Here is an 18163-nt window from a genome sequence, read left to right as displayed (position 1 = left end):
TGGGTAGTTTAAACAAAGTAAAAGGATACAGTGACTAAGTGAAATCCCTGCAAGTTTGCAGGCCCTTTTTAAAGACACGAATATAGAGGCCCCAACTTCAATGTATTCCAAATTAAGAACACAGTAAAAGAACTCAAAAAGAGCACCTTGCTTAACACTCGTGTAAAAGACATGAGAGATAAAAAGACTTTCTTTAAACAAGTGGAGTCAAATCTAGTGAGGCAATAGAAAGGAGCACAAACACTGCCCAGCCCTTAATAGGCAAAGTGTCGTAATAAGAAAACCATAGAGGAGCGTGAAGAACGGCTAGCCCAAAACTCCAAAGTAAACAAAATGTGTTTTAAAAGTATCAAGAAGCAGGAAGCCTGCTAAACCAACCGGTGGGCCCCTTGAACGATCAAAATGAAAGAGCGCTAAAGACGATAAAGTCATTGGAGAAAACTAAAGTGATCTTGCTTCAGTCTCACGGCTGAGGATGGTTGGGAGATTCCCCAAACCTTGAACTTGGCTTTGTGTAGTGGACAAATCTTGAGAACAATGGTGTCCCTAGCCTCTGTTCATCAGAGGATGGAGATGGATGGCAGGAGAGAGATCACTTGATCATTGCCTGTTAGCTTCACTCCCTCTGGGGCACCTGGCATTGGCCACTGTCGGTAGACAGATACTGTGCTAGATGGACCTTTGGTCTGACCCGGTACAGCCGTTCTTATGTTCTTACGAGGATAACATCCTAGCAAACATCTCAGCAATAGAACCCCATCATGAAAAGTTTGTCCAGCAATCTTATAAGGGCTGGAAAAATTGTGTAAATCTTCATGACGTCCCCAGACCCTACAATGACCTAGGAAAAAGGAATATATGGGGACCAATTGGCACTGGGGTAGGAGTTCTCAATAGTATAGATGAGGAGGTGATTGCAAATAAAATGAATGCAGTAGGGCACCATCTAAAGGATTTGGCAACACCTTAAAGGTATCTTTTGATTGGCTAAGCTCCATACAGGATGGGGTGTCACAGATCTTAGAGGAGTGGGAACGATCCCAAGTAAAGGATCACCTCCACCTCTTGCAGGCTCTTGGTGCTCTCCGGGGCAATGTTTCCTTAGCTTTGGCATGCATGCAAATGCAGATGTGAAATGCTCCAAGATGACATGAGCAGAATCCTTCCATTAGAGGTTAGAAGCATTATTTGGACAAATTCTACCCAGACTGAAAGAGAATTGCAATCCTGGTAAAAGATGGTAAAATTCACCTATGACCAAGAATCTGAAGAAATCACTGTATTTTTTTTGTTAATGTCAGAAGCAAAAACCAGGTGTTACCTAGCAGCTCTGAGTTTCTGGGGAACCAAGGAGCAGTACCCAGCCTGTCTGACTGACAAAAGACCCACCCCTCAAGCCTCTGCTTGAACCAAATCTGCATCAGAAGAAAGACTTACAAAAGGCAATGAAAAGGCAGTGGGAGACACACCTAAACCCCTGGGATAAGGATGATAGGATTAAGGAAACTCCCCTAGCCTCATTTGGATTGAAGATGGGACAGGGAGGCATCTCCATTAGCATACAGAATGGAGAACAGAGATCCCAAGGCAAGAACTGCATGGAACTCTTGGACTAGAAAAGCAGGGAAGCACTGCATGATGGGGGATCTCTGCTCCAGATGTTAATGAACCCATGCCTGCACACACTCAGCTCAGTAGTTTTCAGACCAATTCTAGTAATTAATCATTTATTGATATCCAAAATAGTGAAGCAGCCTAATTGCATTGTGAGCTCCCTCCACGGATCACCACCCAAAGCCAGGAATGATCAGCTCTCATGGTCTAGCCTGAACAAAACAACTTTGGTATTCTCCCTTGTTTACACATAAACAAATCTAGCGTTCTCCCTTGAGCCATTGTTGTTTCTCTACAAAAACCCTTATCCATGCTCAAGTAAGTGTTCTGATGCGTGGATCCAAAATCTGCATCAGTTCCATTGGGACTTCATCTTCTCCTGACTGACCATGCTGGGGGCTCTGCCTGTCTCCAGCACTCTGGACCTCAGCTACCATCACCATCTAGCACTCCTGATCGATTCAAGCTTCATGGAGTGATGGGAACCCATCTCTCTCTCTCTCTAAGTATAGTCTTCTGACCTAAGCTAAAAGATCCCTGCAGCGCCCAAAAATCCTGTGGGGTTTGCTCATCAACTGGATTACTTCCAGAACAATTGTAATATGAAAGTGGGGACAGAGACACGCTGAACCTGAGACATATGATGGTGGCAGCTTGGAAGTGCTGCTCGATCCAGCCTACTGAGTCCAGGGACATATAAGGGGTCAGCTTGGGAGTGCTGATTAACCCAGTCCTCTCAGACGCACTACGTTAATGTGTGTGTGTGTGTGTCCGTATAAGAACACAAGTGACACAAGCAGTACACTGACAGAAGTACAGAACACTCCCCCCCACAAGACTAACTCTAATAAATGAGCATACCCCAAAGTAACAAGCAAAGGTGGTAACAAAGTTGGGTTTCCCCTACCGTATCCTTGGGCCTCAACATTAATCAAACAGAAATGGAACCCATGGATCATAGGATATGGGTAACAAGAGAGGCTCAGGTGGAAGACAGTAGAATTTTGAGCCTGCTTAGAGGAACCTGGAATCAGATATGAATTCAATAAGAATGCCTCACAGCCACAGGATGTGTGTTTAAAAATAACAGAGGAGAAATGTCATTATACTATTTACTCCTTTGCAAATGAATCTATGGTTGTGTACGTGGGCAATAATTGTGTACGTCTTAGAAGCTCATGCATGGTGTTCATAATTAAATATGTGCACAACACACCTCATAATCCACATAGAAGCAAGTGTTTTTGCCACATTGTAACAATTGAAGAGTGTGACTTCAAATTTCAAATACCTAAGTTCAAATATAGCCAATTAAAGGTAAAATATACATTGTGCTCAGATGTAATGCCTGTACCTATTAGAATGAATTTAACTGTTGCTTGGGCACCCCAATTAGAAAAAATATTTACATGCCACTAACCAGGACACATGCAGAGTCATGGTAACTGTCCATCACTCTACTCACAAGGTTACACAAGCAATTGAGAAGGTTAGTAAAGATTCAGAACAAGAATGGTGGAAATCTCTGTTAGGTTGATCTCTGTTAGGTTCAATTGTGGTGATTATCAGGATCTAACTGGTTTTACTAGTAAGCATGGTGGCTTTGGCTTGCTGTGTAAGGAGAATTGTCCAGAAGGTACAAGAGGCTGGTGCATGAACTCAACTAATGTCATTGCTGGTCCTACCCAGGAGGCAAGTCCAACCTCAAGTCTGAATATTGGACTCCTGTGGTGGTAATGACGGCTCCAGTAAAAGCATCATTGGTGGTGGTGTGTGTGTGTGGGGCGGGGGGCTGTAACGAGACGCCTGGACTTAATATTGCCCATAGCCATCTTGTGTATGTATTTAGCATAACTCACAGCCATCTTCTAGGCTCAGCCACTGTGTTGGAAACAAAACTATAGAGGCAGGGAAATTCAGCCTTGGCTTGGCAGACAGATAGAAAAGTATCAGATGCAACTACAACCCTATTAACAGGAGATTAGATAGATATTCAGAGTCATGAGAACGGGCAAAGAATGGACAAGCTAACCTTGAGTTTCTTCAGCTTCTTCCTGATAATAAAAAGTGTGAGGTTTTGCTGTTGCAAGTGTATCCCACTAACAAAACATAAAGACAAGTGACCTTGAGAAATTTTTACTAACTTAGAAAAATACAAAATCTAATAAATGGGCAATCTTAGTCAGGTGAACCCCTGCATAGTGAAATGATTGGGTAGTGGGTTTTGCATAGCTATATTTTAAGTAAAATAATTGGTTAAGGCATAAATAAGAGAAACCCTCATTTTAACTACATAAAAAGAGTCAGAAAACAAGCTCATTAGAACTTAACTTCAGGATATAGCTCAAGACCAAAGCTGCTAGAACTTTTTAACCCCTGCATGACCAGACAGTGTAGAACCCAGAGCCCAGATGACATGACCCTGACCCATCAGGCGATGTCCATCTGTTTTATTGGGAGAGGTGAGCATAAGATGCTTGGCATGTATATTCTGTCAATTTGTTGTTAACTGTGAATAAATACCTGTACATATTCAAGAATATTCACTGTGTGAAGGCTCTTTCACTGGGAAAAGGCCTCACATAGGGGGAGCCCCTGGGAATGGGTGTTTGCAGGGTGAAATGCCCAAGTAAAGGAAACAGAAACAGAAAACAGCACCAACTGAAGCAACAGATTTATCAGGGGAAAAATCCGCTATTATTAATCTCCAGCTCTTAAAAATCACCGTCATCTCAGCAAACAGTTGCCAGTTGCCAAGTATCAGCAGGGCTAAGACAGCTAATTTACAACAATGTAACCAGTTCACACTACCAGTTTTATTCCCAAGGCAGTTATATGGCTGCAACATTGTATTCAGTTGAACTAAGAATATCTGCAGCAGCATGTCTAGTCATTGCTCCTTTCCCACTGCAATTGAGTTTCCATTTCCGGTCCCAGGATTTCATGTGTCTAATCCATCCAAGACAGATGGCTATCCAGCCTCCTTTTGAAAACCTCCAGTGAAGGAGCTTCCACAACCTCCCTAGGTGTCTGTTCTATTGTCCTACTGTTCTTACAGTTAGCAAGTTTTTCCTGAGATTTAATCTAAATCTGGTATACCTAATTCTAAAACAAAATGTTAAAAAGTCTGAAAATGATAAAAGCAGAGAATTTGGGTGTATGTCTTGAGAACCCCTTGTCCAAATAACCCCAAAATAGCCTCACAAGCTCTATTTCAGACTCTTTTAAAGAGTATCATTTTAAGAAGGAATATACATAGCCACATGGGTTTCATAAGTTGGTCATCTTATGTAGGGGGGTAGTTCTACAGCCCCTTAATTAAACCACTTAACTTCCACCATAAAGTGTACCCCACCTTCGTCCTAACTTGTGTTTTGGTCAGTGGTGAATCAAATCCTCTGCACCTCCTTGCTCCCTCAAAAGAGTGGAAAACACCAAGCAGAAAAAAACTTTATATTTATTAAAAATGTTCAGTTTACAAAAAAATGAGGGCTTCAGTCACTTAGAGAGTGATTATATATGGTCAGAATAGAGGAAAAGTGCAAAATTTGCAGAAATTTTTCAAGGCATTAAAAGGGCTCCACTTTTCATGAATCAGTGAATGAAACAGAAGGATTATGTAATGAATGACACCATCAGTTCAGTAGCGTTTCCCAGTCTGTCTGTCAACCTGGCTCATGTCTCTCCTTGTCACTTCCTTTCACTTTCATTCTCCCACTCTCTGAGCTCCTATCTGACAGTCTCTGACCCCTACGGTCAGCTACACTCCTCAAGGATCACACAGGCCAGTGACACACAGACTGCACAAATCTTGGAGCAATGTGGTTGGTTTCTCCATTTCAGTAGCACCTTGGTCTTTATAGTTTAACAATTCAGGGGCTCCATCAAGCCTTATGGGTCATACAAACTAACTGTATCGTAGAAGGTTTTCAGGAAGACAAGAGTTCTCCAGGATCATAGAGATTAGGGTGTCTGAGGCTAGCAAGGTTGATTTCAGGGTCCTTAGAGGGGATGTTTTCTTCAAGTGTCAGGGACACAGTCTGAGCTGTGATTGTTCACTCTGAACCCAAAGCCAGGGGTGGATTCTCTCTCCATTGAAGGAAGCCGGTGGGAAAGTGAAGATTGGGGCATCATTATCAGCATCCAGAAATGTCACCAGCCCCTGTTCATAGTCCAGACAAACCCGGATCCTCCTGGGAACCCAGCTCAGGGGCAGAGGGGTTTTAGGGGAGGTGAGAGCCTGGAACTCACCCCACCACTGCTCCACAGCCCAGATCCCCCACTCAGGGTTAAAGCAGATCAATCCCTTCCTCCTCACAGACTCTCTAGCAACCCCCACAGCCCAGATTATTTCACCTCCCACCTCCACCTCCCAATAGTATCTCCCAGATGTGAATCCCTCACAGCCCAGCACGCACTCCAGGGTATCAAATCTCTTGGGATTGTTGGGAAGTCTCTGCCATTTGTCTCCCCATCTGACACTTTTTTGACCCTCAGAGAGGAGGAGTTCAGGATGAGCTGTGTCTGGATCCAGAATCACATTCACTGGGGAGAGAGGGAAGCAGAGTATTAGAGCCAGAGATCAGCCCTGAGGTGAGTGGCCTGTCCACTCATTCCTATGAATTTAAAATATATAATGTGTATCGACATCTATGAAAATCCCAGGGTCAGGATTAAGGGTATTTGGATGATAGTGAGAAATGTTTATGTTCAGTGGTGTGGGCATGAACTCAGAGTTAAGGTTGGTGTTGGACTGTTTGTCTGACTTCATCTTGGGAGCATCTTAGTAATGTTTTTATTTTTAGGGCTGGTTGTGTCATGGTCAGCATTGATTTGGTTGGTAACTTTAGCTACAAGTTCAAGAAAACATTTTCATGGGAATTTTCTCATAACTGAAAAATAATTTCCACCTTGAAATCTTACCCTGTCTGTGTGATCCTAGAGTATTCTCTTTTTTCCCCTCCAGTTCAATTGGCAGAATGTCTACAGGGGAAAAAGATAAAATCAATGAGATTTTATGTTGTCATATTTATAACAACATCCCCACTCTTAACTCACATGACTGTGTTTTAATTGTGGCACAGAAACAGACAGAGAGGGACAGAGACACACATAGGTCTTTGATACAATCAAGTCTGAAACCTTCCATTTTCTCTTTCATTCAGGCATCTCACAGCAATGGAATCAATATCCATTAAGTATCTCAACCATCCTAGGAGGTACAATCTCTAAGAGATGTTTACTGCTCTCTCATCCTCCCCCTCCAACCCTTGGTTGGTCTGTCTCATCCTCCTATTGCATTTTGTCATGACCTAGACCTAGATCCTGCAACAACTTTAGCGTGACTATTATGCTCAGCATCTGTACAGAGCTCAGAACAATGTGGCTCTTGTTGTCCATTGACTGAAATACAAACAACAACAAACATATTGCACAGATTTGGAAATTAAGGCTGGAAGAGGTTTGGCTCAATAAGTCAGACTCATGCCTGCCCTGCAAAGGGACAGAAGAGGACAGTTTTTGATCTCCCTATTCAATGGTTACAGAGGCCAGTACAGGCCTGGCACGTGATAGAGAAGTCCTGAAGTCTTGGCACTGCTGCACCCTTGTGCCACTAGCCTCCTGTGATATTTCCCTTGTGTATCCAGGGCTGTGAGCACTTCACTGCCAGATGCCTTACCAGGAGAAGCCATATCTTCACCTGCCTTGGGCCAGCTCCCAACTCCACTGGCCATAGGCAACATAAGCACTGCCCTCTGGGCCCTGCAGGCCCTGCTGTCCTCACTTCACGTTAGTGATTGGCTCATTCCTACCCTCAAACCCTGCAAGATCTCCCTGAAGCAGCCATCCCCTGGTTCACTGGACACTCAGTGTTCACAGATTCGCTGCTTGTAAAGAAACAGTGCACACCAGTGTAGCAGTTACACTTCAGGTCACTGTGCTGCTTGACACATGGCACTTCGCTAGTTTTACACTGAAAACAAGCACTGTATAGAATCAAGATTCACGTCACAGTGAGTAGTATTGGAAACAAATGGTTACATTTAAAATAGGGCTGTCAAATGACTAAAAAGCATTAATCTGTTGTTCTGGGGTAAGTGACTGATCTCTTGGGACTTGAAGCAACCTGAATATATTGTGATTTTTAGTGTAAAGCCTTGTCTGCACTACCTAGTTTTGTCAGCAAAAGTCAGGTTTAATTGACAAAACAGTAGAGGTGTACACACTGCAGTGTTCCTTCCACCAACAAAACTCTCCTGCTTTGCCAACAAAATAAAACCACCTTGATGAGACGCATAGAACTTTTTGTGACAAAGTTATTAACAAAGTGTTAGTGTAGACATCACGCTTGGTTACATTGCTAGAAATGGCCTCCAGGAGGTTACCCAAAATGCCCTTCTTGACTGATCTGGTCAGCAGTTTGAACTCCGCTGCCCTGTACCCAGGTACACACCCTTTAAAGGCTAGGGAATTTTTGAAATTCCACTTCCTGTTTCCTCGGCGTAGAGAGCTCACATCTCATCTTCCAAGCTGACCATGGTGGCTCCATGCACCAAACATTCTCCCAGTTGGAGGACACTGGAGTTGTTGATTCTGCTGGTGCTGTGGGGAGAGGAGGCTGTGCTGTCCCAGCTGCATTCCAGCTGTAGGAACTTCGATACCTATGGGCAGATATCTCATGGCTTGCTGGAAAAGGGCTACGAACAGGACACTGATCAGTGCTAAGTGAAGATAAAGGAGCTGAGGCAGGCGTACCAGAAGGCAAGAGAGGCAAACTGTTGCTCTGGTGCTATGCCGAAGATCTGTTGCTTCTATAAGGAGTTGGCTGCCATCCTTGGCAGTGACCCCATCTCCACCTCCAAGAGCCTCGTGGATACTTTAGTGAAGCTGCAGGCAACAGACAGTAGACTCAATCCCAAGGACAAAGTTGTGGATGAGGAGTTTGAATTGGAAGACAATGTGGAGTACACAGCAGGGTCCGTCCAGTGGTGCAGCGAGTCAGGACCTCTTTTCCACTCCGGACGGGTCTAGCCAGTCCCAGCAGTCTGGCTCTGGCATGCATGATATAGGAGAGGAGAGCTTTGGTAAATGATCTTTTTGAGTTGATACTGCTCGGTTATATGAGACAGAGCTGTCCTTTTCTCTGTGAATTCTAGAAGTGGGTGAAGGGATAGAAATGTACAAGATTAGCTGTGTTTGCGTGTGCCCCACTTTCCACTGTGCAGCTAAGCAGTGCAGCAGAACTGTGTTAATGCACATCGAGATTTCATGGGAATCCTCCACAGAGATCTCTAGGAACTTTCCTGGAGGTACTCACCAATCCTCTGCTGAAGGTTCCTTGGCAGAACTGCTTTGTTCCTTCCCCCATTGAAGGAAACTTTCCCATCCCATGCCAATCAGCAATCACTTGTGCAAGGACCAAAGCAGCACACAGGCGAACAGCATAGGGACTCGGTCTGAAGCCCCTCCTCTGGCCAAACTCACCATGATTAGGGTGCTCACTGAGATGTGTGCTTGCCTGGGGATAGTAAGAAAGTAATTTGTATGTAAAAAAAGGTGTATTTTACTATAATGATTCAATGCTATGTGTGAACTAACAATCATGCTTCTGTTTATTGTTTTTCGTGCTTCTACAGATGTGGCCTTCACGGGAATCCCCTACACACCAGTGGAGCCTCCCCCAGACAAGGACGCAACCAAGGCAGAGTAAGGAGGACATGTTCCAAGAGACATTCCAATACTCCGAGGCTGAAAAAAGAGAACACAGGGACTGGAGAGAGACCCAGAAGGAAAAATTTAAAATAGTGAGGCAAGACACAAAGGAGAACGAAGAGCACATTATAAAGGGCCAGAAGCGGATGATAAACATGATGGAGGAGAAAACAGAGATGCTGAAGTCCCTAATCATGCTCCAGACAGAACACATGAGTGCTCATCTCCTTCTCCCCCTCCCCCCACAGCCTTGAACCCAATACAGAACTGCTTTCCATGCCATCCCAAACTCCTCCCACACGTTCCTTGCAACTTCCCAGCCCATCTTGGTACCCCACTCATTCCACCCCCTCGGACAGCTTCCGAAATGATAGCTGGATGTACACACAGCTATGAGAACCTACACTGCCATGCACTCTTATCTCCCTTCCCACAAAGCCTTTTGTGTGTGTTGTTAATAGGTATTTAATAAAACAAACTCTCTGAAAGATAACCAATCTTTGTTTGTTTCCTAGACATGGTGTTTGCTGCTGGTAGCAATACGTAGTGGCAATCTGGTCATTTGCTGAGTAAAAATCCGAATCAGGAATCATTGCTATTTTCATGCAAGGTGGCAAGTTAGCAAAGCATGGCAGAGTGCTGTATAGAGAGAGACATATTACGGGTGCTCATTGTCAAAATGTTGTCTCAAAGCCTCCTGGATTCGAATAGCCCCCGTTGTGCCCCTCTAAGAGTTCTGGTATCTGGCTGTTCAAAATCAGTCACCAGGCAATCCGCCTCTGTGCTCAACCACTGGGGAAACTTTTCATCCTTAGCCTTGCAAATATTATGGAGCATGCAGCAGGCTGCTATGATCATGTGAATATTTTCCTCATTTAACTCTAACCTGTCATAAAGGCAGGGCCAGTGCACTTTTAATTTGCCAAATGCACATTCTACAGTCATTCTGCACCTGCTCAGCCTATTATTGAAGTGCTCCTTGCTGCTGTCCAGGTTTCCCACGTAAGACTTCATGAGCCATAGGATTAAGAGGAACGCTGGGTCTCCCAGGATCACTGTGGGCATTTTAACATCCACCACTGATTGCAAATTTCTGTAAGGCCAGTGTTTCTAAAGATGCATGTGTCACGCACCTTCCTGGACCACCCCGCTTTGGTGTCAGTGAAACACCCATGGTGATCCACAAGTGTCTGCAACACCATAAAGAAGTGCAACTCCCCTTTCTATTGATGTACTCTGTCAGAAGATGGTCCAGCGCCAAAATTGGAATGTGTGTGCCATCTATCACCCCACCGCAGTTAGGAAATCCCATTGCCACAAAGCCATTCACTATTTCACTCGTATTGCCAAGAGTCACTGTCCTTTGAACCAGGATGTGATTAATGGCCCTGCATACTTGCATTAATGCAGCCCCAATGGTGGACTTCCCAACTCCAAACTGATTCATGATTGACCAGTAGCAGTATGGAGTTGCCAGCTTCCACACAGAAAACGCCATGCGCTTCTCCACCAAGACGGCAACTCTCATTTTGGTGTCCTTGTACTGCAGTACTGGGGTCAGCTTCACACACAGTTCCTGGAAGATGTGACCCCACCACTCTGTGTTTGTTTCCTGAGCCCAAATGTGATGGTCCACTGTGCGCAGCTATTCCATGAATACAAAAGTAATCTGGTGTTGTTTCCTTCCATGGTACACAGCAGGTCAAGCAATTCTCATTCCTGTTCAGATTGGGAGTTCATGATATACTGCATGACCATTCATGATATGTCCATAACAGTAACCACAACAATACACAGCAGGGCAGGATCCATCTTTTCCGACAGATATGGCGGGCACACAGTAAACAGGGGCCATTAAAATGCAGCAAAACACAGCTGGAATCCCATGGAATGATGGGAAGGAAAAAACTACGTCATAGGACGATGATCCTGCACCCATGATGCACTGTGATCCACTCCACCTTCCCACAACTTCTAGCTCCAGAAAGTGATGAGTAGCACAGTGGGATAGCTATCCACAGTGCACTCCTTCCACTGTCAATGCTAGCGCATCAAGTGTGGACACGCTCCGCTGACAAAAGGAGCATTGTGTTAACATGCAGAAGCAATGTAATTACACTAGTTTTTGATTGTTGGCATAAATTGGTTGACAAAACTGTGTAGTGTAGACAAACCCTAAATGACCATTTATCCCTAAGTCCAGCATACTCTCTACTTCATTATTCAAGTAATTAATAAAAATATTGATTAGTACCACACCCAGTTGTGATCCCTGTGGTACCCCACTAGACACACACTTACAGTTTGGCAGTGAATCACTGTTTGAGTGTGGATTTCAAACCAGATTTGCACCCATTTTATAGTAATTTCATCTATATCCTATTTCCCTAGTTTTCTTATGAGAACATAATGTAGGACTGTGTCAAAAAGCTGACTAAAAGCATGATACAACATATCTAAAGCTTCCCCTCAGTCCTGGAGCAGTAACACTGTTGTAGCCCATAGAGCCAGCTTTAGCAATGTGGCATATGGGATCTGTGACACCACACACCAGTCAAGACACTCATTATTTAACTAGTATTGTTCCATAGCAGAGTCCTTATACATCTCATTCACAGTCTCCTTGCCTGTGCTTGACCCAGATAAGGATGTGTACAGCCAACTGGCTGCTGTCCATCCCTTAAGTCATTTCATAAGAACAGACGAGAACAGAAGAGCAGCCATATTGGGTCAGACCAAAGGTCCATCTAGCCCAGTATCCTGTCTACCGACAATGGCCAGTGCCAGGTGCCCCAGAGGGAATGAACAGAACATGCAATCACCAAGTGATCCATCCTCTGTCGCCCATTCCCAGCTTATGGCAAATAGAGGCTAGGGACACCATCTCTGCCCATCCTGGCAACTTCTCAAAGACAACATCTATAAGGAACACATCAACATTCCTCCTTTGGTGTGCGATTACACAGAAAGCCAAACCTGGAAAATCCCATAGGTGGCCTGTTGCTCAGAAAAGGGCCATCACTACATTTGTAGATAGGATATGTTTGAGGTGGATACTGTCCTGTGTGGACTGCAGGTAGAGGATCAGCTATAGAACCTATCACATCTTTGTACCAGGTCAGACTGACCAAATGGAAGACATGGATGGACAGGGTTACCTATGATGAAAATGGCCAGTATTGTGTAGTAACCAGCCATCAAAAGTATCTATGTGATCAATTGGAGTGTCAGGTGACAGAGCCATATTTCTGTTTTACCTGAAAAGAACATAGCTTAATGGGGCACAAAGTGATTTCTGCTCTCTCTGCATTTGAAAGCACAACTATTATTAAATCTGACCCAACCTATCAAGACCTAATTGTCCAAAGCACACCAACATTTCTTGTTTATATTCCCTCACGGAATTTACACTTGAAACATTTAGTGGATCAAAAAGACACACACCTCATACAAAATTACCAATAATGTCAATGAGGCTGACCAATCTTTTACCCACTTGATTAATACAGGTGATGAAGTCCTAGCAGCACCATTATGAACAAAAATTGAGTTAAAAGGATGGGTTATCATTCAAGGCATTGCAATAGGATTATATTCATTGTATTCGGATGCATGCAGTGTAAAATCGGGAGATTAAGTATAAAGGGTCAAGTGACCCAACAGCACGGCCAGCTCTAGCAATTTCGCCGCCCCAAGCATGGTGGCACGCCGCGGGCGGCTCCGGTGGATCTCCCGCAGGCATTTCTGTGGAGGGTCCAATGGTCCCATGGCTCCGGGTGGAGCTGCCGCAGGCATTTCTGCGGAGGGTCCGATGGTCCCATGGCTCTGGTGGAGCTGCCGCAGGCGTGTCTGCGGGAGGTCCACTGGAGCCGCGGGACCAGCGGACCGTCAGCAGCCACGCCTGCGGCAGCTCCACTGGAGCCACCTGCCGCCCTCCCAGCAACCGGCAGACCTCCCCCCGTGGCGTGCCGCCCCAAGCACGCGCTTGGCGCGCTGTGGGCTGGAGCCGGCCCTTCCCAACAGCAACCTAGGGGGATGAAAGAAAATGAATCTATCCAAAGTGTAAGCATGGGACCTACATCAGGTACTGGAGCATCCATATGCTGCATTTATACTACACAGCCAGAATCAATCCCTCAGGTCCCTTAACCTCAGTAACAGGAGACTGAGACTGGCACCAGGACCTCCCCCTCAGATAATCAACTATCTACATCATATATATATGTGATAGGGTTCATTTGAAACCACCCCATCAAAGTGGGGACTTATAGCCCATAGCCAGCTTCAGCAATTTTTTACTTTGCAGTAATGCAGTGAACCTACAGGCCTGTATTCGGTAAGATATTGACTTAAGCAGTTAGCATATGGCATAAGTAAGTTAGCCTGAGGCTTTGAGGCCTATAACCTTACCACTAGATTCCCAAGGATGAGACTATGTGAGTAAATGAGCATTTGTGTGAGGAATCATACAAGATTTCATCTTATCTCTGTATTTTGCTGTCTTTATATGTGGTATAGATCTCTTTGCTAATAGAAGTAGTTAAAGCTTTGCTTTGCCCTCACTGTGAGCGTCTCCATTGTGCACACCGGGGTTCCCAACCAGACTTAACCTTAATTCTGTTGTGCCTGATTCTGGGCTAGAACCCTACTGCAATCCCCCAGCTCTTTAAATTAGAATTAATAGGAAATATAAGCAGTTACCACTAAAGAACTGGGCTACACTGTCAAAGAAGGAAATTAGGCTGGTTTGGCATAGTTTGTTCTTGACAAATCCATGCTGACTATTCCTTATAACCCTGTTATTCTCTAGGTGTTTACAAATTAATTCCTAGTACACCTCTACCCCACTATATATAACACAGGTTTGCATATAGCGCGGTGGCAGCAGGGCTCCGGCGGCGCTTTAAAGAATCCGGGGCTTCGGCTGCTGCGGGGAGCCCAGGGCCCTTTAAATCACTGCCGGAGCCCTGCCGCTGCTACCCTGGGGCTCCAGCAGCAGGGCTCGGGCAGCGCTTTAAAGGGTCCAGGGCTGTTCTGCGGAGCCCTGTGGAGCCCTGGGCTCTTTAAATCACCGCTGTAGCCCTCCCACCGCTACCCCGATATAACGACGTTTCACCTATAACACGGTAGGGATTTTTGTCTCCCCACGACCGCGTTATATCGGGGTAGAGGTGTATATATCTACCTTCCAATATGTATTAAATAGCTACATAATCTAAATTATGAACCATTCGACTAAGCCCATCTCTTCCCACACTCTCAGAGACTCATCCTGATTTCCTCTCCTTGATCTCAACTCAGTACCTTTGACCTTCCTCAGCATCTCCATTAGAGCAATAGTTTTCTGGGCGAAATCACTCAGGCTCTTTTCCAGTTCAAGAGAAATCTCCACCGGCTGCTGGAACTCCTCCTTCTCACACCTGGAGAAAAACAGTCCTTGTTATATTTAATTTAGTAACTCATTACAATTTTTGCTTGTAATGAGCTTGTAAAGCTGCTGCTCTTATGGGCCTGGCATTAAAATTCCTCTCCTTCTGCCAGCCACAGAGCAGGGGCAGGATAGGCCATGGCAGTGCAACCTTCTCCCCAAAAGTCCTATGAATGTTGTCCAACTCTGGCCTGGAGACTCCAGCTTTAGGGTTGAAAGGAGAGTTGAATCTCCATGGCCAATTCACTCCTTGGCATCCAGCCTGGTAGTCGTAGTATTGTAGACATCTGTCAAGTGGAGATTAGATGGGCTCACCAACTCCCCCCACCTTATCTCATGGCACACAACAGGTCTCCACAGGAGCCTTCAGGTAGGAAAGACCCTTGATCACTGCTGACCTGGGTATGATTGTTGCCAGTGCCCTAGAGGTAAAAGGCCCAGATTCCATCCCATAATCCAGAGACAGCCAGTTCCCCAGGGAGGTGACATCTCTAGGAAATATTTTAGGTTAAAAATCTTTTCCATACGGTGGACAATGCCAGATTCTTCTATAAAATGGTGAGAACCTCAGGATTTAATTCATCAGAGAGATTTGTATCCAAAATATGACCTGCCCCACACATTTTGGTGTGGAACCCTGCAAAGATGAGGTTTTAACATGGTCTCCAAGTACTTTCCCAGCATTGTGATGTGTGAAGGGAAGTGAGAAGGAGCTGCAGTACCTGCTCAAGGTGCTTCTGACATCCTAGAGGGGAGAGAACGAGAAAAAGAATCTTAGACCCACATGGCAGATGCTGAGGATCCCAGGAATAGGATTTTGTACACATGGGAAAAGGAGACCCTGTCCTGGCCTCAGAGCCATTCATTAGCTGAGCTAATGGGGCTTTTCCATCTCTTACATCTGGATCTGTAACTCTTCAAAGAGCAATAAATACTGACATTTCTGCACTGCACACACTGAATTATACTGAGGCCTCTGATTGCTGGACTCTAGTACCCATGATTCAAGAGCTGTCCTGTCCCACTATTGGGATCTGGGACATACTTAACTCAGTCTCACCTGTAGGAATTCACTCCCTGGCTTCTGACACTTCCCTTCCATCTCACTGATCAGGTCACTGAGACGGGAAATCTCCTCAGAGCATTTGGTGATACTTTCATTCTGTATCTTTACAACCTTCTTGTCCAACTTTTCCAGCTGGGCCAACAGGAGTTGCTCTTGTTCCTCCAGGAAAAGCCGCAGTTGCTGAAATTCAGACACAATCTTATGCCTCTTGATTTGTGTTTGTTTCTGTAAAAAAGAAAAAAAAAAAAAAAAGGAAGGGCAGGTACATGGAGGGTCTGGGGTCCCGCGTGTGCAGGAGAGAGACTTTCTTTGCAATCTCTAAGACTTCTGACATTTGACTATGTCTTGTGGTTACTAGGCAGAGGATTTTCTAACACCTTCCCATCTGGCCCTAATCTCTCTTAAAGGGTCATTTTTCTGTCTGACAAGGTCAGGATATTGAACTATCAATGTTCTCTGAGTATCCAGATCCAGGGCAGCAGGAGGCAGGACTCAGGGCTGTAGCTGGGCAAAATTTTTCACACTAAAAATTTTTGAGGTCAAATGTAGATTTGGTGACACAAACATTCATGAGTTATGCCAATTTCACCAAATGTTTTGATTTAAAAAACCTGAAAAAAATCAGAACATTTCATTTCCACATTTTCAGAAGAAAGTGAAATCTCTTTGTTTTTAATACAATTAAACAATTTTTTAAAACACATATCAAAAAAAGCATTTTGATTTTGTTGAAATGAAACATATCATTGACCCCAAATGACGACAAATCAGCCTTTGATTTACCAAAAATGTAGAAAAAAAATTTATTTGGTATCCCCCAAAGTGATACTTTTCCTTAAATGTCCAGTGAATGAAGAGATTTGTTGTTCAAACAACTGTATTGGAAAACTACATTGACAGAGATGATGGGGAGAAAAAAAAAGCCAAACAATTAAATAATTCAACAAAGACCTGCAGGCTCAGACAGACAGCACTGAATTGGGCATATTCAGCTCACCTTGGGAAGCTTTTCATCCAAGGCACAAAGGCTAGTAATTAATTCATTCACTGAAATAAAGTTTTGATTCTGAAGAGGAAGATGATGGGCTTCTCTGGGGCAAGTTTTCAGGTCCTCTGTCTAAATGTATGTGCTCACACCCACCCACACATAGTGCCCTATGATCATGGAACAACACACAAAAACCCACATTCATCAGAACCACGGAGACCTCCCAGACCATTTCCCTGCAGGTTAATAACAATGGGAACCTACCAGATATTCCTGGATTCTCTTCTTTCCAACCACATTCAGCCTCAGGAGGTTTTCTCTCTCTTTCCTCAGAGTTTTCAAATGGGTCTGAATTTTCTTCTGAAGAAACAGAAATGTTTTGGTTGGTTTGATTTTACAGGTGAGAGTGGGGTGATCTTTTCCCACCAAACAAATAGAAATGAATAAATAAACAATATAACTCTACTGATCACTGGTGAACCTAGTAGTGATTTTGTGATATCAACGATACCAAGGAAATGAAACCTCCTTAATATACCCTGGGAGTAGCTTATATTTGTACTTTTGGGAATTATTTGGCCCAGTTTCTCCATTGAATTAAGCCAGCATGAAACTGGGGTCACATTCTTGGATTTTTTTTTCCACCCTGTGAAATAACCTGTTTTTAGAGTTTTCACTAACAAAGTGGTATGAATCCTAGAAGTCACCAGGGCCAGAAATATGGGCTGGATTCCCAAATCCCATTCAGCTTCAGTCCTGAACCCCTGGGGATGGCGCTGACTAAACAGAACTGGTCTAAGGGCAAGTGCAAACCCCCTTGGAGGTGCTGATTTGTTTTAAGAACAGTTGAGTTTTGCCTTAGTGCTGTCCTGAACCCTTTTGGTGGGAATGCCCTCTGGGTAGCTACCGCTTAGTTCCTAGCAAAAAGCCCAGAAACAGCAGATTGTAGGATATTTGAGAAGGCTGCATTGTGGGACAAATGGAATCACTTTGGCTGGTCCTTGCCCACATACACAATAGAACAGGTCAGCACTGCCCAGAGGTTAATTTTGCTGCAATCCAGTCTAATCCCAATAGTATTTGGCATGGACTTGCGCTGTCTGAAGCCCTCAAGGTGCTCAGGGTCCACACAGTGTTTAGCTCAGTGACCTTGTTTAGTTTTGGCTGGCATCTGAGTTTAACCCCACATGGAGAAACACAGGAATTCCGAATCCCAGTGATTCGCCCACAGACAACCTGCCAACCTGAAACGTATTCTCACCAGCACGAGGAAATTAGGAAACAGATCAACAGAGCCAGACGTGTACCCAGAAGCCTCCTACTGCAAGACAAACCCAAGAAAGAAACCAACAGG

General features: G+C 44.5%; 1 protein-coding gene and 1 long non-coding RNA gene across 2 annotated transcripts in view; both read right to left on the bottom strand.

The window, feature by feature from the left end:
• Positions 1-18163, bottom strand: part of LOC142047690 (uncharacterized) — a 459131-nt gene that overhangs the window by 144657 nt on the left and 296311 nt on the right. The gene's annotated exons all lie outside the window — the stretch shown is intronic.
• Positions 4274-18163, bottom strand: part of LOC116815547 (zinc finger protein RFP-like) — an 18308-nt gene continuing 4418 nt past the window's right edge. The window contains exons 2-7 of the mRNA XM_032763993.2: positions 17074-17169; positions 15816-16046; positions 15478-15500; positions 14632-14747; positions 6538-6597; positions 4274-6159 (exon numbers count right to left, since the gene is read on the bottom strand). Coding sequence (XP_032619884.1) covers positions 5642-6159; positions 6538-6597; positions 14632-14747; positions 15478-15500; positions 15816-16046; positions 17074-17169 — 1044 coding nt within the window. The 3' untranslated portion in view covers positions 4274-5641. The remainder of the gene's footprint in view (positions 6160-6537; positions 6598-14631; positions 14748-15477; positions 15501-15815; positions 16047-17073; positions 17170-18163) is intronic.

Source organism: Chelonoidis abingdonii, chromosome 13, assembly GCF_003597395.2.
Source record: "Chelonoidis abingdonii isolate Lonesome George chromosome 13, CheloAbing_2.0, whole genome shotgun sequence".
In the NCBI taxonomy this organism is placed as follows: domain Eukaryota; kingdom Metazoa; phylum Chordata; order Testudines; family Testudinidae; genus Chelonoidis; species Chelonoidis abingdonii.
Note: the sequence above shows the minus strand (reverse complement) of the source record. Positions and strands in the feature narration are given on the sequence as shown.